The sequence below is a fragment of the Gavia stellata genome, chromosome 6 (assembly GCF_030936135.1).
Source record: "Gavia stellata isolate bGavSte3 chromosome 6, bGavSte3.hap2, whole genome shotgun sequence".
NCBI classification, from domain to species: Eukaryota; Metazoa; Chordata; class Aves; order Gaviiformes; family Gaviidae; genus Gavia; species Gavia stellata.
In genome coordinates this window covers 45949186-45976976 of record NC_082599.1, presented here as the reverse complement: position 1 = coordinate 45976976, position 27791 = coordinate 45949186, and the positions used below count along the sequence as shown (strand labels likewise).

The 27791-nt window shown below is 43.1% G+C and overlaps 1 protein-coding gene across 1 annotated transcript; it reads right to left on the bottom strand.

The window, feature by feature from the left end:
* Positions 1–140: 140 nt before the first annotated feature.
* Positions 141–27791, bottom strand: CMTM7 (CKLF like MARVEL transmembrane domain containing 7). The gene is made up of 5 exons (XM_059818509.1): positions 27633–27791; positions 5115–5288; positions 1795–1893; positions 690–771; positions 141–337 (listed from the first exon to the last, which is right to left on the bottom strand). Exons 1-5 carry the CDS (start codon positions 27789–27791, stop codon positions 324–326), a joined length of 528 nt encoding a protein of 175 aa, XP_059674492.1. The 3' UTR covers positions 141–323.

Sequence of the window (27791 nt, the reverse complement as noted above, 5' to 3'; positions counted from 1 at the left end):
ATGAGTTTTAAATGCACTTGTTGAAAATAGCTGGAAATGACCACAGCCCAGCTTGTGAAGACAGAAGTTGTCTTTCTCTGTAAAGCTCATAAAAAGCAGGTTCTCCATTATAAACTTGGGGGGGTGGGGGGGGGTGGGCAGGGAGTGGGGGGAGGAAAAAAACTTTGGTTCACAACATTGTTTTACATAGGCATTCAAGTAGATCTTCAAAAGCTGCCAGCTGTCCAGGCTAGTAACAAAATACCCATGCTCTCTCCTCTGTAGTGGACGCTCTGCTTTGGTATCCTATTTTGTAAGGCAGACGTCTTGCAGAGATGAAGGAGTCATACAGACGCATCTTTGAAAAGGAAGACAGTGTCACTTGCGTTGCCACAAACAAATTCATCTACTTGATTAAGGAACACACAGGAAACCTTCTTTTGGTAGGGGGAGGGAGAAAAGAAAGCACCGATACATTCACTACTTGCTAGCAGCAAGTTATTTTGCTCTTGTAGTTAGTTGTTAACAGCTGTCAGTAGCTGTGATATGTCTGTGTTGACAGAAAATATGGAATTATTGCTTTTAGAGTAATTTTGAGTAACAAGGAACAGGACGTTAATAAATCCTTCCAGGCAGACACAGCCCTGTGGCAGAAAATATAAATATTCATTTTGGAAAGTATTCTGGCAGCTACTAAGCATAATACTTACTTGTTGACTGCGTGATGCATGAAACCTTGTAGGATGACCATATGCTTAAAACACAAAGGATTGTAGCTAGGAACCCGAAAGTCTGGATGAGAAAACAAACAAACAAACCACAGATACTTACAGAACATTAGATGACACATATTCCATGAATGTATGGACAACTACATATTTTATGATGTTAACAGACTCAAAAAAGTGATTTTTTACTCCATTCTACCAATATGCTAAAAAAATAAAAGTTTCCATTGTATAATAGTGGCTTATGTCTTATCAAAACAATGAGTGAAAGATAGACTAAGAATCATATACAAGGGGGGAGAAAAAGCTGGACAGCAGCACAGAGTCTAACCTTCTGGACTTCTCACTAGGATTCTGCAACAAAGAAAAGACTTTTTCTAACACCTCTGATTACTGCTCTTTTACTGCCCCATTCAAGCAAGTCCTTCCCTGCCATCTACCCAATAAACAAGTCAGGTAAGTCTTCTAGTCTGTTTGCATCATCAGGACTAAGTTTCTGAAAGTAATTCTTTATTCTCGAGGCATTGTATTTCAAGTCCTGCTGCTGTGAAAGTACTATTGCCCACACTCGGAAGTCATGCCTCTCTCTAAAAAGCCCTTCAGCCAACAGAGGCAGAGAGTATCTTCCAGTAAGTCAGCCCAGGACCACAGTGGGTTTTAGCTAAGTAGAAATTATCTTGAACAGGGCTCTGTTGAGGAGCAGGAGGTGTCAAAAAAATGAAGACTGGGGTGAAATCCTTTAGGTAACTTCTAGCTGCTATGACAGCCATTTGTCAAAACAGAATTGTCCTAATTCTTCCCCTAAACACATCATTTCCTATGAGTTAAAGCAGGAGCCTTTGGTTTCAACTCTCTGACAGGACAAATACCCACTTTAGTGGCGAGTCTGAAGTCTCACAACAAAATCTTTTTGTTTGCATTGTGTTACAGAACATTCACTAAAATGAGCTAGAAGGCAGTTCACCCAACCAAGACACAAGGCAGGCAAGTCTGTAACAAAATAAAATTACAAGTAATAGATTTCCAGTGCCCTACTTAATACATATTGCAATTAAAAAAGTGTCAGGATTAACAAACACAGTCTTACCGCTCCAGCCACAAGTCCAGTCAAATTGTAACTCTTGGATGCTGCTACAATCGATGCAATGAGAAGCAGAATTGTACCGATTAAATAATGAAGAAACTCCTGTAAAGACAAGCACAGCCTGCATCAGAAGGGAAACTTATCAGGAAAGCATTTCACAATGAAAACAAGTTGGCAGAGGTTACTCAAACCCAGAGGACAAAACACCAGTCAAAAGAAAAAAAAAAAGCTTAAAAAAAAGAAAGAAAAAAACACCTCATGAGTGGATTTTGCACCATACCTGACTTTCTGTTGAAAAAAGGAGAGGGCCAATCTTCATGTCTACTAATGTCCTAATGTCACTGGAATAAGATCTACTTATTCGGTAATGATGCAATACTTTCAATTCAACATGGTTCTGGAGGAAGGAAGAAGCCTTAAGGGCATATTTCTCTAGCCTAAGCCTATATGAAATGGCAATATATGGCAGCAAATGGCGTTAAGTGGAAAATCAAATGCTCCTACTTCTGATAATCTTAGGAAACAAGCAGTGGATCTGTTGCTGGATTTACTAACAACTTACATCAACCAAGACTGGAAACAGGAGGGAAGCCACGAAAGCACAACTACGTAGACACTCATAACCAACACCCAGGCTCCTAAGTCTGTAAGGGTGGCTGCAGCTGTCCTGCAGTAAAACATGATGCCACGGGTTTTTCTGAGAGAGCACTGAAGCACAACATTTAAGCTCTTCTCTACTGTGACGAGTATCAGTCCAGGAGTCAATTTTACCTTGTCATAAGCAGGGGTTATCTGTGGATTTAGGGGTGGGCAAAGGTGCAAAAGAATCATCAAAGGCTAAATTAGGTGGAGAACCAACCCCTGGCAGGGCCAGGAGAGTGCCCCTCTAGAGAAATACTTCCCAATTTTAATAGGTGCCAGTGCTGAACAACCTCGTGAACCACTGCAACTTTACTGACTGCAAATCACACCCCTGATTGCAATGTAGAGATCCTGCCAGGAAACTCAGCCAAACACTAGCTGTAATTTCCTGATGTCTTTTACAGGTCTTCCTATTCTGTTCTAAAGATACTTAAATCTTGGGGCTGGTCTTGTTTAATATCTTTATCAATGATCTGGATGAGGGGATTGAGTGCACCCTCAGTAAGTTTGCAGACGACACCAAGTTGGGCGGGACTGTTGGTCTGCTTGAGGGTAGGAAGGCTCTGCAGAGGGATCTGGACAGGCTGGATGGATGGGCCAAGGCCAACTGTATGAGGTTCAACAAGGCCAAGTGCCAGGTTCTGCACTTCGGTCGGAACAACCCCGTGCAACGGCTGGGGGACGAGTGGCTGGAGAGCTGCCCTGCAGAAAAGGACCTGGGGATTGACAGATGGCTGAAGATGAGCCAGCAGTGTGCCCAGGTGGCCAAGAAGGCCAATGGCATCCTGGCCTGTATCAGAAATAGTGTGGCCAGCAGGACCAGGGAAGTGATCGTGCCCCTGTACTCGGCACTCGTGAGGCCGCACCTCAAATCCTGTGTTCAGTTTTGGGCCCCTCACTACAAGAAGGACATTGAGGTACTGGAGCGTGTCCAGAGAAGGACGACGAAGCTGGTGAGGGGTCTGGAGCACAAGTCTTATGAGGAGCAGCTGAGGGAACTGGGGTTGTTCAGTCTGGAGAAGAGGAGGCTCAGGGGAGACCTTATCGCTCTCTACAAGTACCTGAAAGGGGGTTGCAGAGAGGTGGGTGTTGGTCTCTTCTCCCATGTAACTAGCGATAGAACAAGAGGAAATGGCCTGAAGTTGCACCAGGGGAGGTTTAGACTGGATATTAGGAAAAATTTCCTTACTGAGAGAGTGGTCAAACATTGGAACAGGCTGCCCAGGGAGGTGGTGGAGTCACCATCACTGGAGGTGTTCAAAAAACGTGTAGATGTGGCACTTTGGGACATGGTTTAGCGGGCATAGTGGTGTTTGTTGATGGTTGGACTTGATGATCTTACAGGTCTTTTCCAACCTTAGTGATTCTGTGAAGTATGGGACTGCAAAGGAGGCTGGTTGTGAAAGAGCAGCAATGTTCAAGCATCACATCCCATAAAGCTATCTGAAGCTGAGCAGCCACAAAGCGCAGTGCCTTAAACTCACTAGCGACTCTGGAACATTTAGGAATGATTAAACACACAACAAAAACCAAAAGCAGCCTATGCAGAGGTCAAAATGGCATAGTCCTGTACAGCAATGCACATATTAAATGCTGCTTTGCAAAACTGTCATTTATTAGCATATTTCAATGCCTTACTTCAAACCCTGCATCTGTATTATCTCTTGATAAAGAAGCACTTTCTAGAGACAGATAGTGGTGGTACACATTTGAAAAAAAATAAAAAGGGGCACAAGTCTAACCATATTCTTCAGCTAAAAAGAAAAAGAAAATTACATTTTTCTCTCTGGTTAGAAGTGGATGGATGGACAAACTGTTATCTTGTATCTGTAAACTACTTACATAGCTTCCATTAAATGCCACCCAACCACTTCTTGGATTTCAAAATCCCTCTGTGTCTCTCCAGCTGGCTTTCCCCATCCCCTTGGTCCTCCCCCTGTGGAACTAACATGTCACTATGCATAAGAGAAACGTGTTCTAAGATGTTATTAAAATCTGTCATCCCACACTAGGATGCAGGACTCTGTTAGCTGACCTGACCCAAAGCTACTGAGGAAGTTCAGGTCTTGCACTTTCTGTGCTGCTTGTTAGTTCTCTGCTAGGATATGAGATGGATGTGCAGGGGAAATGCGGGAATGAGGCAGGATATTCCAGGAATGGCAATGCTATGGCAATCAGGCTGAGGCTCCTATTTCTTGCTATTGTTTAAGTTACCTAAAACCATAGCAAAAAGAGACACATTTGACTTAAATAGCACTCATAGATTTTATTTTGGGACAGGATGTAGTACACGAATTCTAATGCTATGATTTGGTACTCTGGCAATCCCTTAGCTGCTATGAATGACCTGAGCTAGGACCCATCTGCTGAAGGCTTGATAATCAGTAGCTTCTTTTCAATTGTCTCAGAATAACACCATTGCCTTCCCTGGAATAAATCTGAATTTATACCTGTGTAAAGGAGGGCAGGATCAGATCCAAATCAGCTAAAAAATTTACAATTACAGCATCTGCTGAACTGAATACTAATAACAAAAGCAACAAAAGGATTTTTATACAAGGCAAAAAAAAATTAAGTGAAAGACAACCTATCGTTGTGTGATAGCACAAAAAAATGGACTAAGTAATTGAGACATCAACCTACATGAGAGGCAAGGAACCCAGACCATCTAACAGGCTTACCGCAAGTGGCCAGCGAACACAAGTGAGCTTCCTGTAGATTCTGAAAATGTGGATAATGTAGAAGAACAAAATCATAACCAAGTTGCACATGGTGACAATCTGAAAGTAGCTGTATGCACTGTAATCCGTCCATGGAGAATTATTTACACTGATGAATCCAACCAGCAGCGAGATCTGAAAGACAAAAGGCACATTAAAGATTTTTACAATGGTGCTCAGAGGGCCGTGGAGATGATTTTAAAACACAAGAAAATGGCACTTAGAAGACATATCTAATGTAAATTGGATGGTCCCAACAAAATGGAGGACAAAGTAACGAGCATGGTAATAATGTTTTAAAATTTGCTGTTAAATGAGCTCAAGCAACCATTAAGAGTGGGGAAAGAGCCAACTGCTAGAAGGAAAGCAGCAGTTTCAGCCTGAAGAATCCAACCTGAAGAAGTCTTTACACAATACAAGAGGTCTCAAATAGAGAAGAGGCATTGAACGCCTGGAGTTGCACCAGCAACTGAAGCATCTAAACCCCACAGACTTTCAGAAGGAAATAACTGGAAACTGTAAAAATGGAAGTGCCCATGAACACATGCACCTTTACTTCTATTTAGTGAGATTTCTCACATGCAAAATTGGAGGACCTGGCTGCAACTGAGCTAACAGTTTTACCCTTCCTTTTCCACCACCTACAGAGGAAGAGTATTAGCAGACTATAAAGTAGTATCATAGCAAGTAATATAAACATTTGGAGGAACTGACTAATTCAGCCCACCCCCATTACAATAGTTATAAAGCTTTAATATGTTAACATTGTCACATAAAATTATAAAGCATTATTGTACAACTTCCTTCAGTTGTAGGCTTACAAAGGACAAAAGCTATTTTATTCTTTTAATCTAAAGCTACTTGTTTATTTTACTAATCTTTCTGCTTCTACCAGCCTGGCTAGCCTCGGTGATAAAAATAAATCTACCAAGGATATACTAGAATATTTTCTTATTACAGACTTTGTCAATGCATGCTTTCAGCCACTGTAATTTTTAGTTAATCCAAAGTCAGCCAGGAGCAGTAATGATTCACATTTTAAGTGTTTCTCCAAGACATTAAAAAACTATCTGAGGAAGCCAGCACTTCAAGACTGCACCATCCTTTCCTGCACACTCATCTTCCAAACTCCTAACCAACTGCATCCATTATCAGAATAATTTCCTTAAGATTAAAAGGGAAAAAAACCAAACAACACCCAAACAACATAGCTTAGATTCTTCCTGCTGTAGTTCTAATTGAGTTTCACCTGCTCCGTTCTAAGTGGATAGGCTAAACATACACATTCTCAACTGCAACCAAAAGCTCTATACACACATAAGAACTTCACAAGAAGTTTGTAAGAACTTGCACCTTGGCCAAACTCCATCCCAACAGCCACATCAATGTTGTGACAGTGAACCACCTCAAAAAGAGAAAAGTCAATGCTCTGGGATCCTTTCCCACACAAGTGGCTAAGCTATTGTTAGATCTGGTCACGCTCCATTATTTTTACTGTGGTAGTCCAAGTAGTTGGTATCAGCATTGTAAGTGATACTCAGTCCAAGCCAGTGACAGGCTTCTGCACTAGAGTAAGCACGCAACTCCTCCCACCTTTGAAAAAGATACAGGGTAGGGAAGACAGGACTTTTGAGGTGCAGGGTAGATCATGCTCAATGCTTCTCAAGAGTGGAGATTACATATGCCTTTGAAAATGCGTAATATTGCTCAGACCCAGTCTCCCCAGATATGTTCCTGCTCTCTGGTTTGGGAGTGTAACATCATAGCAGCATCCTGCATGATTAGTGCTTCTGTCTGTACCATGTTACAGTTGGACTTGATGATCTTAAAGGTCTTTTCCAACCTAAATGATTCTATGATTCTGTGCCTGTTCTCTAGGTCTCACAGCCTAGCCACTGGGGAATCCTAAATGCACAAAGTCTTGCATCTTGTGCATGTCAGAGCTTTCTGAGATGCTACATTTCTTAGAAGACAACAAAGCAATGCTCTCCACAACTCGGCGTTTAAAGACTTCTGGCCCAGTTCTTCAATTCTGAGATAATTTTAATGAAGTTTTGTCCAATCTATGTCTACATACACCAGGTCTAAATTAAGCTGTGGTTTCATGAAGGGCTATGGCCTTTGTCATCTTCTCCTTCCCACCTTGATTTCACTCTCTGTCATGTACTGGGTCCTCCACTCATCTGTGCTGAGCCACCTCAGTGTACTAAGCCAGCAGAAAAGTGAACCACTAAAAAAAAGCAAATAGCTTTACTCTGACTCTGCCATCACACAAGGCAGGGTCAGCTGAGCAAGGGAGCGTGAGGGAGAAGCTAGGACTCCAAGGGAAAGGACAGGAAAGACTGAGCAGGCAGGGTGGCAGCAGCCAGTAACCATGCTGGCTCAGGCTGCCGCAGACCATCCATCTCGGTTCCTTGAATCTTAACGTCAGTTAAGCAAAGAGTCATCTGACTTGGCTGTTGAATAACTTGAACAATCAGGAGATCAGCAGGTCATTTACCCTATAATCTAGGAGAACACTTGAAGTGATGCAAGACACACAGCTATTATTTTAATGAGAAAAATGAAAACTAAATTTAATGAAATTTCATTTTATAGGAAGACTCAACAAGAAGTCACAGCAAGTGTTGAATCTTGCTCTTGGATAAAGGTGGGATGAGGACAACACTTCTCTAACCACCAAAGGCTAAAACGGGTCTCCCTTATTCAGGTGTCTTCACAATAATCAGTTCTCAGTCTCAATTACACTGTACAAATCAAGAAGGAAGCACTAATTCACAGAAGTATTAAATCTGCCTATTGGCTCATTTCATGCCTGAACCATTAACTTTACCAACTTTTTCACTGTGTTCAAAGTATAAGAAGAACTGGATCCTTGAAGTACAACCACCATCCAAATAAGAAGCAGCACTGGTGAAATAAATTTAGTTTAAACTAGACGCAGTTCTTTCAACTTCATGGAAGCATAAAAGTTTGGGGGTTTTCTTCTTCAGTTAAAAGGTATAAAAATTGAGAAGCATCATAAAGAAGAATGTGAGCCATCCAAGGACAAGGTCAGAAAATTCATCTGAGGTGTTATATTCCTCAGAAATAAGAAGATACAAGGTAGCAACCAGTCAGTGAAGAATCTGCTCAGCTCCTAAGAACCAGGTAGAAACATGGATTTGAACAAACACGCTTTCCATTTCAAGTGTACTGCACAATTAAAACTATTCAACAGTTAGTAAAGATTCTCTCTTCTTTGATTTTAGATGTGCCTCAGCACACAGGTAGGAAGAAATCACTGCATGGCAGTGATTTCCTTTCTTAGCATAAATTTCACAACATGAGATTTACATGCAATTTCTAAAGAGGGTTCTCTGATTGGAGGCACATAATGCTGTTTCACAGGACAAGTGCAAAGGGGACGATATCAACAACTTTATAATCAAGCTATACCATGTTTGCCACACTATATTGCCTGCATGGCTAGCAGGTACAGTCAGAGTTTAAAACTCACCTGTTGAAAAAGAACGCTAACAGATGTAGGAAATAGAGCCACATAATATTATTTGTCCTTTAAAAGTGGCAAATACCAAAGTTCCTTCACCAGATACTTGTTTATCATGATATACAGTGAAGACTATATTTCCTCCCCCCCCCCCCCCCCGGGAATTCCTTTTTCCAGAGAACTTGAAACTGAGCAATAACATTATAATATGTAACTGTCTGGTATACAGTTCAACATACATCTTAGAAGTCAGTTTGTGGCACAGAGAGAGAGAGAAATAAATGGCAAAGCACTAAAATGATTGAATGTTATGAGTGTTCTTTATGTATCTGTGTTCAGGGGAGCAGGTTAATACATCTTGAAAATAAAAACTACAGGCACAAAAAAATGAGGGCACTGCCATTTTCATTTCAATATAGTATTTCACAGACTGTGAGAGCAGCAGACATGTAACCCATAGCCAGCAAGCCAGTCAGACCAGAAGCACAGGTCAAATTTTGGTCAGTCTCATTAGAAGATTTCAATATGGTCCACAAAACATATCCAGGCTTCAGACCTGCATTACAAAAGGGATGGGGGACAGACTGCAGGACACTACTATTTAAGTGGTTTCTGAAAAGCAAAACGAAGAACATATGCATCAATCAACTCCAAGGAGGGATTTTTAGATTTAAATAAAGTTCTGTATTTACTCTGTTTCACAGAAGTTGATCAGCTTAAACTAATCCACTTCTTAACTTTCCATTGGACCAGGTACTTGAAGTGAGTCATGAAACGTGTTTAGGAACACTGGTATATATCAGGAACTATCTCACAGTGAAGCCAATGTGAACTAAAGGCAGTCAGCAATTGCCAGGAGGCACTCAACACCTTACCAGACAGAACAGACATCATAAAAGAAAGATGGTAAGAGTCTGCATTCTCATCTCTATTTTGAGCTGCAGACGAGGCAACCACATCCTCTGCAATGTGCCTGTGGAAAATACTGTCTCTTGAATAGCACTGACATAAGCTCCCAAGCCTAAACTCCATTCTGATTTGAAGTGAGCATAGTTGTACCAAAAATGAAACATGATTTGCTCTTTCCTGATATGGTCTTCCTTCAAAAGCCAAGCCGTAGCCCCTAAAAAAGGGTGAACAAGTACAGATCTTTCAAGGATGTTAATGAGAGGTGGGACATGGGCTGGGAGATCTGATCTTCACAACAAAGAAGGGCCAGGGGTTATGCTGCTGCTGCCTTTAAGTGACGAGGGCAAGGCTCAAAACCCTTCCTCCCCTGTGCTATGACACCACTCACTCCAGACACAGGCCAGGCCAACCAGCCACACCCAGGGCTGGGAGGGTGAGAGAGGGGCTGCAGCAGCACAATGTGTGTCCCGGCCAGGCGGGAAATGCAAGGTGTGTCTCGTGCTCACAGCAAGGATCACAGAATCAGAGAATGCTTGAGGTTGGAACGGGCCTCTAGAGGTCACCTTGTCCAACCCCCCTACTCAAGCAGGGCCACCTAGAGCCAGTTGCCCAGGACCATGTCCAGCTAGGTTTTGAGTATCTCCAAGGATGGAGACTCCACAACCTCTCTGGGCAACATGTGCCAGTGTTTGATCATCCTCACAGTGAAAAAGCATTTTCTGATGTTCCGACTAACTTTCACGTGCCCACTGCCTCTTGTCCTGTCACTGGGCACTATTGAGAAGACTCCATCTCCCTGTCCTTCACTCCCTCCCATCAGGTATTTATACGTATTGGTGGGCTCCCCTGAACCTTCTCTTCTCCAGGCTGAACAGTCCCAGCTCTCAGCTTCTCCTCATGCGAAGGATGCTCCAGAACCTTCACCATCTTTGTGGATACATGCTGGACTCACTCCAGTAAGTCCATGCCTGTCTTGTACTGGGGAGCCCAGAACTGCACACAGCACCGCAGATGCAGCCTCACCTGTGCCAAGTAGAACGGAAGGATGCCAATCCACTAGCAACACTCTTCCTAAAGCATCCCAGAATGCTGTTGGCCTCCTTTGCCACAAGAGTGCATTGCTGGCTCATGGTCAGTTTGTTGTCCACCGAGACCCCAAGGTCTTCTCCGCAGAAGTTGGCCCCCAGCGTATACTGGTGCAGGGGCTTACCCCCAGATATCCCTGGATGCAGGACTTTGCATTTCCCTGTGTTGAACTTGAGATTCCTCTCTGTCCAGTCTGTCAAGGGCCCTTTCAACGGCAGCACAACCCTCTGGCTCATCAGCCACTCATCCCAGTTTTTTTATCATCTACAGACCTGCCTAGGGTGCACTCTGCCCCATTGTCCAGGTCATTAATGAAGATGTTGAACAGTACTGGGCCCAGTATTGACCCCTGGGTATACCACTTAGCGACTGGCCTCCAAGGACCTTGTACCACAACCCTCTGGGCCTGGCCATTCAGACAGTTTTTAATCCACCTCACTGCCCACTTATCTAAGCCATACCGTGTCAGCTTGTCTATGAGGATGTTATGGAAGACTTACCAAAGTCAAGGCAAACAACATCCACCACTCTCCCCTCGTCCACCAAGCTAGTCACTTCATTGTAGAGGACTATCATGTTGGTTAAGCGTGATTTCCCCTTTGTAAATCCATGCTGACTACTCCTGATCACCTTCTTGTCCTTCATGTGTTTGGAAATGCTTTCCAGGAGGATTTTCTTCATCATCTTCCAAGGGACTGAGACGAGGCTGACCAGCCTGTAGTTCCCTGGATCTTCCTTCCTGCCCATAGAGATGACATGAGTCTGTTCAGGATGGCACACTTTCGTCCTGTACCTCTTAGGCTAGAGAGGATAGAGAAGGACTGGACATGAGTGATAAATTCTCTTTCCCTGTGCTATAAAATGCTACTTGGAAGTGTTCCCTGGAAATGCAGCTCCTTTTTAAAAATCAGCTGTTTTCCTCCCTGTTTCTTCTTGTGCCTGTCAAAGAATGAGCATCTGAAATCCATTGGTCATTGACAACACTCAGTAAAAAACAAGGAGAACGTGTACCAAGACTCCAAGGAAGTCAATCTTCCACTGCAGAAAAATTCAACACCTTCTTAAGGAAAGGAGAGGAATCATGCTTTCGTATTATGAAGAGATTATATATAGGAGGAAGATCCAACTTCCAATTACTCGCAGGGCAAATGCACACTGGAGAAAAGGCTCTTGGCGTTAGGCCCAGATGCCGTTGTACTCCTGATTTCAGATGGTTTGAATTCCACCTAACTCCCTGCACTTGCTCTTGGCTGGCTGTAGTCCTGCAGATGCAATTAGTTTACAGAAAAAGCTTGGCTCCAAACATCCTAGCTTCACAGAACTGGGCTGAGCATGATGCTGGGACCAAGAGCAAGCCAGTAACACAGTCCTCAGCATCTCTGGTGGCTAGATCCTCCTGTGGTTTCCAGTCTAACCACCACTCACATGGGCCACCATGAAACTGCCCAAGAGCTGCCTGCATCTCAGGACTAATAGGCTGGAGGCCCCTTCACTAACACAAACAAATGTGCCGGAGTGTACCAGCAAAGATGGAAGAACCTGGACCAAGCTGGCAAGTTCAAAGCAGCTTACTAGAGAATCACCTGCTCCAAGGAAAGGGCAGGCAGAAGTGCATGCCTACCGCTCAAAAGATTACAGATATAATTTTTCTCACTAGTGCCCTGAGGGTAATGAAGGAACCATAATATAAGAAAGGACTTGTTTTGCCCTCCATGTACGTATATGCCAGCTGGCACCACTAAGCATTTTCTGATCATGTGGTAGAAGCCTGTAGTTTATCTGACCGCAGAACAATTTTATAACCCAAGAATCAATCTGTGCAAGTGCTTTGCATGATCTTTTTCTACTGCCCTGCTTTAATGGATGTCATAAATAAAGCTCTGGCTTTATTACCAAGACTTAATTCTTTTGTAACATTTGCAGAGAACTAAATTTTCCTCAGACACAGCTACCTGCAGAAATATAAATCCAGCATGATCTCCAATATTGACAACAACCTACTCTAAAGGAAAGCCTAATGTTCTGAGCATGAGAGATACATTTCCACAGACAAACACTGACACAACAAGGAAGGAACTGAATGTCACTGGGTCTTGAATTCTGACCCCAGTTTTGTAACTGTCTTACTCTCTGAACTTCAGTAAATCATGTATTTCACTGCTTCAGCTCCCCATTCACCAAATGAGGGCTAATAAACACTTCACATGCATTGTGCTAAAGTTTTTCACCTTCAAAACACTTTAGATGTGTAAAATCAGGTGAAAATGTTGAGCATTGCTAATAAACCTCTAGTCAAGATGGCTGTTTTCCTTTATAGTCTAAACGAGAATAGATGCCCACTAAAACAACTAAACAAACCCACCCCCCCAAAAAGCTCAAACCATCAATCAACAGATCACAGATGTAACAGAGAAGCATAGGTGAAAATATGTGTGGGAATGACCCTAAAACATCCAAGGAGGAAGTCACAGAACAAGTGAAACAGTGGGAAAAGGTTGGTCTTTTGGGGGTTGCTTTTTGGTTGATTTGTTGTCATTACACCACACAAGATAAAAAAAATGAGAGTCCAAGCTCACTGTGAAATGGGAACTGGTATTTTTTTCCTGACTGTCACTTATTTACTTACAATAGACTTTGTTACCATGTGTTCCAAAAAACCCCACCACACACGAGACACTGCAAATAAACTGTTTTCTAACTGGAAGCATAATCTTTAATGCTAAGACTGCTTTACTATTCATCCTCTTGACCATTCCTGACTGTTCTGTACCGCACATGATCTCTCGCCCGTATCCAGCTGTTCTTTCACAATTCTATCAATGACTGTGAAGTAAGGGTTACCCTTTCCCACTGTGCCTGTACAACACCCCGTACAGTGGGGATGTGCTGGGTGTGCTTGGATAGACTTAACTGCCTGCACAGCAGCTCCTATGGTGCTGTGCTTTGCGTTTGTGTTGATAACACATCAATCTTTTGGCTGCTGCTGAACAGCGCTCGCACAGCAGCATGGCCTTCTTTCTCTCTTCTCCCTCCCCTCACCCCAAAGCAAGTAGGCTTGCAAGTGGGCAAGATGTTGGGAAGCGACACAGCCAGGACAGCTGGCTCCAACTGACCAGAGGGATCTTCCAGACCGTATGATGCAATAAAAGCTCAAGAAAAGGAGGTATAAGGGGAAACATTCAAGGCTGTGGCATTTGTCTTCCCAAGCAACCATGACACATGCTGAGGCCCTGCTTTCCAGGAAGTGGCTGAACGCCTGCCTGCCGACGGGGAGTACTGAACAGATTCCTCTTTTTGCTTTGCTTGCATGTGCAGCTTTTGCTTTTGTGCTGGTTTTGGCTGGGGTAGAGTTAATTTTCTTCATAGCAGCTAGTATGGGGCTGTGTTTTGGATTTGTGCTGGAAACAGTGTTGATAAAGCAGGGATGTTTTAGTTACTGCTGAGCAGTGCTTACACAGAGTCAAGGCCTTTTCTGCTGCTCACCACCAGCGAGTAGGCTGGGGGTGCACGGGAAGTTGGGAGGGGACACAGCCGGGACAGCTGACCCCGACTGACCAAAGGGATATTCCACACCATATGATGTCATGCTCAGCATATAAAGCTGGGGGAAGAAGAAGGAAGAGGGGGACATTCGCAGTGATGGCGTTTGTCTTCCCAAGTAACCATTACGCGTGATGGAGCCCTGCTTTCCTGGGGATGGCTGAACACCTGCCTGCCAATAGGAAGTGGTGAATGAATTCCTTGTTTTGCTTTGCTTGCCTGCGCAGCTTTTGCTTTACCTATTAAACTGTCTTTATCTCAACCCATGAGTTTTCTCACTTTTACTCTTCCGATTCTCTCCCCCATCCCACCTGGGGGGAGTGAGCGAGCAGCTGTGCGGTGCTTAGTTGCCGGCTGGGCTTAAACCACGACAGCTTTCCTTATAAAACTGTCATGATCTTGATCCACGGGTCTTTTTGCCCTCCTTCTGTTTTCCCCCCATCCTGCAGGAGAGGGGAGTGAGCGAGAGGCTGGATGGGTGTTCGGCTGCTGACTGGGGCTAACCCACTGCAGGTGGCCTACTCCTTGCCTGGGACTTCTAGCTTCTGCACTAGTGCAAAGAACGATATTAAAAACCTTCATTGCAGAAAGGAACTGAATGTGGTTTTTGCAAATCCCAAAATCAGATACTGAACTGACAGGCTGAAACTGCTGTCTTACTGTGTAACTTTCAACTATGGGTAATAATTTTCTTTTTCTATATAGAAGTAAGACGTGAAATGCCAGCTAAACTGCAGGGAGGAAAGATAATGTTGATAAGAAGCAAAATTGCCTTAAAGTGCCCAGTTCTAGAGAAACACTATAGCTCTTATCTCAAAAGATTTACCATGATACTGTGACACACAGATTGTCATGTATAATCCACCCAGCACTGCATTATCTTTTCACTGAATTATTTTGCCATGCAATGTATAAACACATTCTTGCTTTTCTCAGAATATTTTTTCTTTCTTGACTGTACTCCCCTCTGCTACATTCTCCTGTAAGAAGTTGTACTATGACTTTTTGTCTCCAGTGTTTTCTTTCCTTTTTTTCTGCTCTTTATTCCCCTTTCCTCTTCTTTCCCTACATGACATTCCATATTTCTTCTCCTTTGTATCTCTCATTCTCTCCCATCCGAATTTCCCTCTATACATGCAAATGCACCATAATTCCCTCTTCCAATGTTTCCTAGCTATCCTCCCCACTCCCTTGCATCAGGACATGCATTGCAATTGGCTAACTAAAAATTAGCACCATTTAGGGCACAGGATTCAGCATGGTACTACACCTGTACAAAGACTGTAGGCAGCAGCTCCGGTTTACCTGTCTCTAGTTGGTAGTTGGCAATACCTGAAAGTGCTTTTCCCTTCCATCCTTCTCTGACAGTGTAACCTTCCAGAAGACAGAAACAGCTTTTCTTCTGCTTCTCTGGATGCTGTAAAACAGCATTGAGAGGAGAGCTTCTCCATCACGGTGGCTGGAGCACGGATGAACCTTTGTATTGCTTTAACATCCCTCCTCCTGAATTTGAAAAGAGGAGGACCCTGAGAACTATCCATGAAATTGATAGAAATTGGTTGAGTTCCACTCTTTTAAAACTTACTCAAGTTCTAGTGCAAGCAAGGGACAGCCATATCCAGTTTTACCACAGCCTTTTTTAAAAAAACAATGTAATAAGAACTAAATGCTTTTCGTATTTGAAAGAAAAAGAAGTCAAAGTTTCCAGCTTGTGACACCAGCCAAGATAGTAAGTGGAATTTTCCATCCCTAAGCGAGCCAATCAGGATAACCATGCCCTGGAGAAATGTCACTGACTGCAGCCGTACATTTCCAAATGTTACACCTCAACACAGTGAAGCAACACCTATATATTATTAAGTACATATTTCTGGACAGAATAAAACAATTTTTTTGAACAGCTTCCCAAAACAGAATGATGAGCGAAGCGCAGGCCAAGTTACAATTGCAGTTCATGCAAGACCGGTTCATCTAATTTAAGCAACAACACTGACTGCTGCTGTAATCAAGACTTCCTTCTTCCAGGGCGATGTTGGAAATGTGAGCTCTAACAGTCAAACCCGTACTAGAAAAAGAAGATTAAAAACCCAGTCCATCTAAAACTTCACTAATGACAGATGAAATCAGCTGCCTTCAAGTGCATGGTTCTGTGAAGCAGTCACTCTTTGGTTGCACAATAACGTCTCAGCCCCTGCGTCTGGGCAGATTTCCTTCTTGTCTGGCTGCTTTGCTAAAATAAGGAGGCTGCCTGGCCTCTGATAAGTGACTTCTCTTGTGCACCACCATCTACAGGCTATTTATTGAAGATAAAAATGCTGGGAGGGTGAGAAAAGGCGAAATAATCTTATTCAGACCCTCTACAACTCAGATAAGAGGACGACCCTAAGTACAAGCAAGTGGTATTCTTTATCTATTATTAAGAAGTTATCTATCTGCTCCGGCACAGGCCTCAGTGGTAGAAAAGGATGTGGGGTAATCACAGAACCAGCATATGAATGACATTAATAAAGAGCCCTTGCTACAGCATGTCAGCCATGATCATTAAAAAGGAAATTCTTTGTAATGACTAGCTACAATTAAGTCCTGCCTACCACTGATCACAGTGTATGCAATACTTCAATCCCACCACTGACAGCCTAACTAGCTCCCTGCCTCAATCCCCATAGCTGCCTGCACCACCACTGCACCACACTGAAAGACACCATACAGTCCTGTACGTTATTAATTGAAAACTGAGGGCTTTACAGTTACATGGCAAAAAATATGCTATATTCTCATCAGGCAGTGAATTAATTAAAAACCCCCCACAATACAAGTTTGTCACCAACAACAACCTGATAATTTTATTTCTTTTGTCCAATCCAATATTAACAGATTTGTTTTAAAAATCAGCTTAAATTTAGAAGATTTCAACTGTAAAAGCATTATCAGTAAGTTTTCCCAATTTACATAACAGATGCACACACCACACTCAAAATACTGCAGCAACGTAAGTGATAATTGAGTAACATTGCAAAAGTACCATATTCAAGTCACAAACAATTCCCAAAACACATAAAACTCATTGCAAAACAGTATTAATGGCACAGCTGACTCTTAGCATGTCTGCAAAGGACAGTAACAGAATTTTAAATACAGCAAATGCCCTAGCAGGGTTTTAACTCTGGGAAATACAGCTGCTTTCCCTCTAACTCTCAAAGAGGTGCTTATGTCCTTCTAGACACCTGCAATGACGGAAGATATTACTCTGGACAAAGCCAGGAGACCCCTATACTTTGCGAGCACATAGCTTGTCCATCTATTAATAAGGAATTACTTCTCTGTGCAGGCGACAGCCCCCATGTAACAGCTAGCCTGCCACCTACCCCAGTGGTCTCTCCCATCTCAAATCAATTCATAATCCCCAAAGCATAGATGAACCTGCTGTTTCAGGTAAGAGCAGGGACACATCCTCTATAATTGGTTTTCTCTGCAGATGCACAGATACAATCACTGGCTCAGCCTGTGCTCTCTGCCCTCCTCCCAGGTAAGGTACTGGTTGCGGTTGGTGCTCATTGGGAACCTGTGTCCCACACCACTGAGCCAATTGCCCATTTAGAAAAATACTACCCAATTGCTGCAAAAAGCATGCATGCCTGTGGCTCCTGCTGTAATTCACTCCACTGTAGAAGACCACCTATCTTGCATGGCAGGGAGAATCCCTGTATCACAACTCAGAAAGGCTATAGGAAGTAAAAAACATTGTAAGAGACTTGAATCTCCAGAGTCCTCTAGTAAAAAGTGGAGGATCTGGTGACAGCAACCAAAAATGTAGTGATTAATACAACCAAATCTCTGCAGATTCAGAAATTGCACAGCAAGCTGTGATTGTTACTTCTCTCCTCTGCAAGGCAAGCACTTCCAACATCTAGATCCTCCTGGAGAGCCATATAAACTGTTCTCTCAGTCTGGTAAACCCAGAGTCAGACAGAATGACAGGAGAAGACAGTCCACAGTGTGGGTAGGTTTGTGTAAATGGAGAAAGACTGCCTCAAGCACACAAGGTGCTTCTGAGGCAAGAAAAAGAAAAGGACCGGGAAAAGAGACCAACAAAAGTGGGTTTCGTAGAACTTAAAAATTAATAGGTTTGAGGTGTCTTAAGGAATGGCAGAAAAGTGGCTTTCAATGGCAGAAAGGAATCCAACAATGATGTACAGGAATATACATGCTCATGGAGGTACACCACCACCTAAGGTATGTAAACCTTGCTTGAGAACTTTGTCCTTTGAAGCTGTTGCTGCAAAAGCAGCAACAGAGTTCACCAACCCTGGCTCCGGAGAGGGAGCCCTCCTTGGGGGCAGGAGATTGCCCACCTCACCTGCCATACTTTCTTTTAGTTGGCTGGGAAGAAGAGCTCCTTGTCGGAGCAAGGCACCTTTGAAACCACTGCTCTGAAATATTCTCAGGTATATTGTTTGGGTTGTTTGTGTTATTTGCCCTTTAAATAGTCATTAAAGTCCCATATTGTCAGTAATATACAATATAGAAAGAGCTTAATCCTTACTTGTAAGCTATAGCGCTCTTGTAAAGTTCATGGCTGTCTAAAAATGGATTTACCAACCATGCATGGCAATACCACCTACAGAGAAGGAGCCCACGTTGGCTGACTAGCCAAGCCTGGCTCAGACTGGCTGGCTGCCTGAAGCCCAGGGTACAGTGTTTATTATTAACAAACACCCACAAACTCTACACAGCAAGCTGCAAAGTTTCCCCCTTGACCTGGATATCCAATACATCTCTAACAGCATACAGCTACTTAAAATTCAAATAGGAACATATAACACAAAAGCAGTAACTCAGGGCAACGATCATTCTAGTAACCTACCAAACTAGAGGCACAAAAAATAAAAAGCGTATGCAATCTCATCTTCCTGGAAGTTGTTACTGAGATAAGGAATACCTTGTGAACCGCTCAGGGAAGTCTCAGTGCCTATGCCTGCTAACCCTCAGCAAGCAATCTGTTCATCACCCGCCCTTACAGATGCTGCTCACAACACAACCCGTTCTCATTGTCTGAGGCATTCATTGCTTGACTGATTCAAATCTTCAGTTAACACCTGCCGTACCTCTCCCTGCCCCAGAGAACACCACACTGACATCTGGCAGTCGCACAGACAGCAGTTAAAAAGCTCATATCATCTCCAGCATAGGCTTTGTTAGCCATGGCAACAGAGCCTTAAGCAAGGTCTCCTCGAGTAAGAGGACTTGTTTACATCACTGAAGACCACGTTGTTAACTGTGCTGGCACATCGTTATTTTTATCAGGAAAAAACAGGTGAGAGTTCCCGAAAATGCTAACATCATGACAATTTCCACACCAACTGGCATCATCAGATCGGGCCTTAGCACACAAAAGAACGACCTTTTCTAAGTGCGAACACTTGATGCTTGGCAAGGTGCCAGAAGTGAAGGGCGATGAATGAGGGGGAAAACTGAGAAGAGATGAGATTCCCCAGTGGCACTGTCGCAGCTGACAGCTTCCAGTGACCGCCTGGAGACTGGCAGGTCTCTCAAACACGCTGGGACAGCACTCCCGTGTCTACTAGGAAGCTTCGCTGAAGCAATCTACAAAAGGCTCAATTAGCCAGCAGGTGACGAGCAGCAACTGGGGACTGTGTTTTTCCCAAACAGATGAGAGAGCTCTCGAAGTGGCCTTCCCAGAGCATGATTACAGACTTGCAGGAAGGTACGTTAAGTCCTTCTGTAGTTCTGCAGCTGCTGCTGGTCATCTCAGGTTAACAGCATACTTCTCTCCCAGCAGTCAGCACTTGTTTCTTGAACTCAAAATGGCATTTTTTTTTTTTTTTAAAACCTACAAACCTCCAAAAACATTCTAAGAAAATTCCCCCTTGAAGCAGCTTCTCAATGTTGTCATCATTGCATTTCCATTTTCCGTGAGGGAAGCTGTGAGCAGGGGAGGAAGCCATAAGCGTTGCAGCCGCTGCTATTGTTGCGAGAACAGCAGCCGAATTTGGTTTGGCTTTGAAAGCGGCAGTCACCTAGCTTTGACCAGTCAGACATACCTGCACTCACCATTATATTCATCAAATTACCAGCATCGCAGCGCAGGGAGTTGTTTCAGCCATGATGATCCTTTAAGAATCTGAATTACGCAAAAAAGAGGAAGCTCACAGGTGGGTGAAGGGAAATCACAGCAATTTTAGAGTTTGATCTCCGTGTACAGAAGGTAGCAATTTCTGGCTGCTGTATACTTTACATCTCATCACAAACTAGGAGGACAAGCTCACAGTGCACATGATGTGACAATAGCGCAAAGGAGACAACTCAGCCGCAGTACTGGGCGAATACCGCACAAGGACTCCCTGGGGAAGGGAGTGGAGGAAACACTTACTCATAGTAAGCAAACACTGTCTGGCTTTGGGGGACAATACTCCATTACCCCAGTAATGCAGAGCAGGTACCTAACAGAGCCTCACGGCCGGGTATACTGCCCTCACTGAGGTACGGCCACAGCTTTACTGGATCACAACGAGACACAACAGATTGTTCCAGCATCTACAGCCCTGGAACTGAGTGAAGGATGCTTGGCAAGACGCTCTTTATCATTTATAGGCTCTGAGCAGATGGAGACTGCACTTGAAAAGAACCGATCCCCCGGTTTCTGTTTCTCTGTGGCAGGAGAGGAGGATGTTCAAAGGGACACCATCTCCAAAAAGACTGAAGAGAGGGAATACACCACACTTGTGTGTCTTAAAGGAACATGACAGAGCAGTAAGAATCCATGCTTTTCACCACGTCTTGTTATCCATGGACACCATGGACACCTGATTAAGATTTTTAAAGGGCATTTGCAAATCTAACTTCCTGTAAAACAAATGGGCCAGGAAACCACTGCCAATACTTCGCTCTGCTTTCAAGCATACTAAACACGTCTCAGGTGATGTGGTAAATTTCTAGGCTTCATTTCCTTTTTTTTTTTTGTTTCAGAAAATGTATTTGCTAACCCTTGTTCGATCAACTATACAAAGAGCAGTACACGCACTCAGGTTGCTAATGAATGTATTGCAACAAATCCTAATAGATGGGCCAAATGAGCAATGAAAGGTAGCTCCAACTTTGTGCTTTTAGGAAGCCTCTTTTACGATACAAATAAAACATGCACCAACACATTCAGAAGAGAGATTCCCTAGTGTTTAACAATGACTATAATTGTCTTTTTACAAAATGTACTGGAGTTGATTTTTTTAGCCTTCTAGAGCAGTTTCAACATCAAAAAAATCACCCGTTTCTTTTTTGCTGAAAGAGACAGAAATTAAAACAGATGGTACAAAACCTTCCCCTGCCCAAGAGAAAAAGGACTACATTCTCAGCTTGTGGTTTGAAGCACATGAAACCACTTCAGGCTTATGTAGTTCCTGCCTTTACGTGCCAGACATTTGCGCTTGCTGATAGTTGTCTCTATGGCTGCACTCTTCTCTAAAAACTCTTACGGAAAAAAGAAAACTGAAGGAGAGCTGAAGTAAAGCTACCTCAGTTCCCTGGTTTGGTTTACTGCGTAACCTTGGGAACAGCATCAGGCATCACTGCAGCTGAGAACGGCTGCACAGAGGTGAGACTGAAAGGGAAAATTCCTTAAACTGGTGTTGCTTGTGAAGTTTTGTCTCATCAAATAAAACTGTGTCACCCTACCACCAAGCACTCCTTGGTTAACACACAGAGAACACACTGTTTGCTCCCAACACTTACGTAAATACCTGGGCAGAAATTGTAAAATGGCAACTCAGAGCAAAGGCAAGGAAAAAATACAACTGGCCAAGCCAGCCTGTTTCAGTGATCTCAGAGTGGAAATAACAGGACTTCACAGATCTATTGGTTTTAATTACTAGGCTTGGACATTCCTCACTCAAGTGCTCCTGCTTACTTTGGAGCCATCTAAGACTTAGATAATTTTTTTCTCTTGTTGCTCAGCATGCCAAGCAAGGTCCTTTTACTGCAGCTTCTAGCAGAACAACAAAAATAATTAGCAGCTACAACACACAGCTCTGACCTTGGTCTGAAAATGACTTTGCTGCTAAAAACCATGTCCTATTTCTTACTGCTTAGGCAGTAGTTTATCACATAGTTGCAGACTGAAGACACCTGCACATTCTTGGGGTGGTTTTCCTGAATTATTATTTTCTTTGCAAACATAAAATGCCTCCTGCATGCCTCAAAATAAGACTTTTTGTATAAAATGTCATGACATCACTGATAGCTATTTACAGCATTATTTTTCATGTTTTCTGTTACCAGACGGATGAAAAGTCAAACAGAACACTGAACTGTTTGAATCTAAGCTTTGTAGGTTAGCATCGGGCGATTTTCACCAAGCTTGTTATTTCTGGCCATTATTTTCCTTTGGAAGAACTATAGATAGAGTGATAGTAGGGGAAAGTTGGAAGTGCAGTCTGCACAGGACCCAGAGACAGGCTTACAGTTTCAGCATCTCTGCATATCACTGGAATCCCTCCCCTGACTGAGCTGCATTTTTACCATACAGGCAAAATCATACACTGCTGATGCACTGCTGCAAAGAATTAGATGTTTTACTTCAATCACCTCCATGGACAGAAAGACGTTTCAGGCTCAAGATCAGGTTAGAAGATTGAATAGCTCTCAAATCATTCCAAGCATCATTTGCTTTTGTGAATTTCCTTTTCCTGTATCAATGGTTTTGATTAGGAATTGTTTTCTTCCACTAACACATTTTGATTTCTTTTCATATTTTAACTTCTTCTGAATTTAGCTCCCCAGTAAATTTGTCTGATATCATCCAACACGTTCAGAAATTGATCTTGGCTCCAGCAACCTAACTGCCAGCATTTTCCAGCTGTCAGTGTCAGACGTGTTAATATTCTCTTGAATACTATTATTCAACTGTATGTTAGTATACGAATAACCCAGAGAGGTTTCAGCACACTTCAAAAAGTTACTCAGAATTACAGACTGTCTTGTTGGCCACTCACTTATCAAGTATATAATTGCTTTTGTCAAGACAGACTTTGGAAATTAAATAGACACTCAGCAGAAAAGCTTTAACTATTGCCTTAGCATTTTTAACAAGTTAAAATGATGTTGTTAAGTCAACTTTTATTGAGTTTATCCTTTTTTACCTTGCAATTGTTTGTAAATTTTTTCTTCAGCCTTGAGAAGACAATTTTGATTTTCTTCTTTTCTATCTGGTGAGACTGCTCTTTCCTGGTTCATATTGAGCTGAAAGAATCAGCACTGTTTTTAGCTTAAAACACGCTGTATTCTGAGGCTGTGCTTACTATGCCAGAACTATTGTCCGCTCAGTAACAACAGTGTTGTTGTGGGAACAATCACCTTCAGTCTGAACTGCGGTCAAAGTTAGCTTGGCCCAACCTGAAGGAGGTGAAAGAGGCAAAAAAGGCAATGGACCACCTCTGTGCCTCTTGGAGTCCAGAAACAAGGAACAGTCCAAGAACAGTTTGAGAAGCCTGAGAGACCTACACAAGCGTGTGCTGTGCCATGATGGCTCTCCTTCTACATGTGAGCTCTCAACACTTCTTTTCTCTCTTCAGTCTGCATTGGTCACACCCTTGCAAACCTCTACATCAGACACTTTGGACAGGTGATACAACCACAGCCATTCCTACCAGTGAACTACTGCCTAAGATGGTGCGATACCTATGTAGGCTCCGCTGTCAAACACGGGCTGTGCTGAAAGCAGGACCTAATCCAATACAGTGTCTGTGGCACCCTCCAGCCTTCAGCTGTAAAAATACAAAAGGCACATAAGGGCTCCACAAGAAAGTCAGCTGAATCAGACTTGTTTCAATCTATGAACACTGCCACTTGAGCCACTCTGGTGACAACACGGATGCAAATTCATACCGCTGCCTCTAAAGGCACAGGATGCCTCAAAAGGCTTCCAAGAACCCATCTACTGAGAACTCGCCAAGCTAAGTAACACAGGTTCCTAGAAAGTCTCACAAGAAAACAAGCCAGCAACAGCATGGACACAGCAAATGTCCTTCAAACAAATCAGCACAGTTACTGTGGCATACTGAAGATTGCCATGTGTGTTGATTTCACCAAGCTAGCTAAAATTCAAGTTATTTAGCTTCTCTGGTGTAAGTGCATTGTGCACACTGATACACACCCACTCACACACTTACTTAGTACACTGCTGCTATAGAACCAAGGCGGCCACAATGGGATCCTGCATGTATCCCCATGAATATGAGAGACCTTGGCAAAACTGCAACTACAACAACAAAAAAAAAAAAAGAAAAAGCTATATTAAGACCATCAGGTTAAACCAGTTGAAGCGAGTTAGATGTTGAAGATACTTCACAACTTCCTGTTAAAATCAGAGCATCAATTCAGACTGGATTTTGAAAATGAAGCCCCTACTAACATTAGTAATACTCACGCATGAAATATAGCTTTCAAACTGTCTTACCGCCATGTAAAATACACAAGTCACAGAACTATGTTTTCTCCTCCATTTTATTTTCAAAATATTTGCAGACCGTTCCCTAAGCATTAGAAAGCCAGGAACTCAGTGCATAAAATGCATTATCTTTTCAAAGCTATAATCATTCTGCAAGGTTAAAGAAATTCTCTAGCAAAAAAGTAAAAGAATTTGTGTAGGCTTACAGGCAAGAAACATATTTTTTACTTCCCAATTTCATTCTATGCTAGACACCACAGCACCCAGAATTTGAAGAGAAAGCACTGGTAACATTTAGACATTAGCAACAATTCAGTCATCATCAGATTGCTGCACAATCTCTTCATCTTGTCCTTGTGTTTTGATCTTTCTTACAGAAGAACAGCTGTAACATTATCGTCTTATTTCCTTCATATAATTCCCATAGCATATTGTTGTCATCTGTTAGAATTATTTCATGCACATATACACGCAATCAAAATTTTTTTTAGCTTGCAAGCACTGCAAACAGCCCCTAAGATTATAGTAAATGATGAAATGTTTCTTTCTTGTTCTCTCTCATATGATTTACTTCTTGGTAAAAGGGATTGAGGAAGAAAGAGAAAACAGAAAGAGCAATGTTCCCTCTTCATAACCACAACCATTCAGAGGCCCAGTACGCAATTTAGCGTGATATATGTCTAACCCAAAAGACCTTACCTTTGTCCTCTGCCAGCATAACGGTTCTCCTCCTTAGTAAGACTCTAGTCCCACCAGCCGCATTAACACTAACGCAGGAATGTTTATAGATTTAGCATAAAGAATTCTTTTCAAAGAAAGATACTGCAAACACTTCTTAATAGAAGAACTGAATGCTAATACAAATGCACCCATAGATATAGTGGAAATACTGTCTGAGAAGAGATAAAGAGAGTTGCGAAAATATTTAGCTCTCCGTATTTTATTAGGAGCAGGAGTTAACCTAGAACTAACCTGTCCTGGTTATTTCTACACACTGCAGCACAAATGTTTAGTTTTCTCAGGGAATTATTTGAGAAGACGACAGTATTGTGATACCATACTTAAAGAAGTTTATTTGCCCAAAGTTCTTTGGATACCTGAAGTAACTCCTGCTGATGTTATTTACAGGCAAGCTGGAAGTTTAAAGAGTGCTAAGGGGAACTAACTGACATGATTTTAACTTCTGTTGAAGTCACCACAGAAAGCCACTAGCTTAAATTCTGATGAATTTGATACTGAACAGCATTGATAAAATATTACTGTATGTAAAGTATGTGAAGTATTAATTAAATTACATAGATTTACATACATTACATAAAAATATGTGAAGTATGTAAAATATACACACACGCTTTACATGCGCACCAAAACCTGAAATTTCAGCACAAGTAAGTACGCCTGTGCTAGCTGTAAGAGTCACACGTCATAGCTGTGGTGACACCACAGCAGGATGGAGAGCAGAGAGGACTAGGTATTTCTAGTCCATAAAAGGAACTGTTCTTTCCACAGTAGCAAAAGCGAAAGGATAAATAGACTTTTAATTAATCAGCACAGTGCAAGGCTACTGTTTTTGGACTACAGGTTCATTTGCAATGTAGACGCACGCTCAGAAGAATGTCATTTGTCTCCTGAAAAGATACTTCAGATCCACACGACGGTTTGGGAACAACACAAGCGAAGAGAAGGCAACAGACAACTGTGTGTATTCCTGCCGACATGAATCCATAGTGAGGGACAATTCTGAGGTCTCACAAGCACAGCACAAATGCTCAGCAGGTGCAGGTAGTCATGCCCAGCCACATTCAATTATGTCTCTTGCTACCAAGGCTCATTTCTAAGGGCAGCTGATGGCTATTAATGAACTGGAAGGCACTGGGCAGCTTTTAAAGAGAAACTTTAGGATTTGATATTACTCCACAGTAACACAGAACAACATTATTCCTAACTTCTAATGTCAATTTAGGACTCTAGATGCTAATAACTTATAAAAGTTTAAAAAGAAATTAGACAAAAAAAGGTAGGGGGTCAGAAAAGGCATTGGGGTTTATAAAAAATGAAGGCAACTACTCCAGCATAAAATGTTGTTGAGGTACAAGTTTTTGCAGGATGAGAATGTATGTGAGGAGGTATTGCTACACGTTGTCTTCTATGCTCTTTCCTAGCCATTATTCACTGCCATTACTGGAATTAAGCTGACAAATCACTCCATGGACAATTATGTGCCACAGAAATGAGAAAGAGCTTATCCATCTCTTAATCCTCTCTGCATCTGGATGGAGCAAAATTTCCTGCACTGAGTCAAGTTAAGGCATCAGCTCAAATCCTGGCAGTGCTCTGCTATTGATTTCTTTTGAATTTCTGCTTTTCAGCCATACATCTGGCAGATCCGTCACTGGGTCACTGCCTGGGGGTCTCCAACAGACAGGGCACGGAGCCAGCTGGACCAGCAGTCTCAGCCATGGTGCCCACCCTCACCAGCCCACTGTCAGCGCTGGCATTGGCCCCGCTTTCTCCCAAAAACTTACCTGTGCTAGGGAACGAGGTGTTCCACTAGAGCATGATGTGCCTTCCCGTCACAGTGTTACCATTATTATTAATAGCAAAAAGTTGTTAATGACAATCGTTACCAGCAGCTACCATTATCAAGATAATACCATGCAGTATGTCGAGCAAGTAGCGTTACTCTGGGCTCACATAGGCCCGTCTGAAGCGAAGCGCGCATTCTGCCTCAGGACGAGGCGAAGGCAGCTCCTGACAGACCTCAACACTTCGCTTTACCAGAGGAACCGGGACTTCTTCTTCCCGCGAGCTGCGAGAGCTGAGGAGCAAAATCGCAGCGGCCAAAACGGCGATGAGCTGCGACCCCAGCACCGCCCGACGACGCTCTCCTGACCCGTCGCCAAAAGAAACACCCAGCAGCGGTGACTGCGACGCCCGCGCGGGCCGAGGGTCCCAACGGCCCCAACGGCCGCCCCCCGCCCCGCTCGCCCCTTACCATCTGGGCCACCTTCAGCATGCCGGCGCAGGAGCGGAAATAGGCGCCGTCCATGAGCTCCGCGTCCGAGCCCGCGGAGGAGGAGGCGGTGGCGGCCGGTGGGGCCGCGGGCCCCCCGCTGCTCACCCCGGTGCGGATCACTCGCGCGCCGTGAGACAT

Coding starts and splice junctions, on each gene's coding strand:
- CMTM7 (XM_059818509.1), bottom strand. CDS start 27,791: ATGTCTCACGGCGCGCGAGTGATCCGCACCGGGGTGAGCAGCGGGGGG. Junction 1,894..5,114: donor GTGTTCGCTGGCCACTTGCG/GTAAGCCTGTTA, acceptor TTGTCTTTACAG/GAGTTTCTTCATTATTTAAT. Junction 772..1,794: donor CTGGACTTGTGGCTGGAGCG/GTAAGACTGTGT, acceptor TTTCTCATCCAG/ACTTTCGGGTTCCTAGCTAC.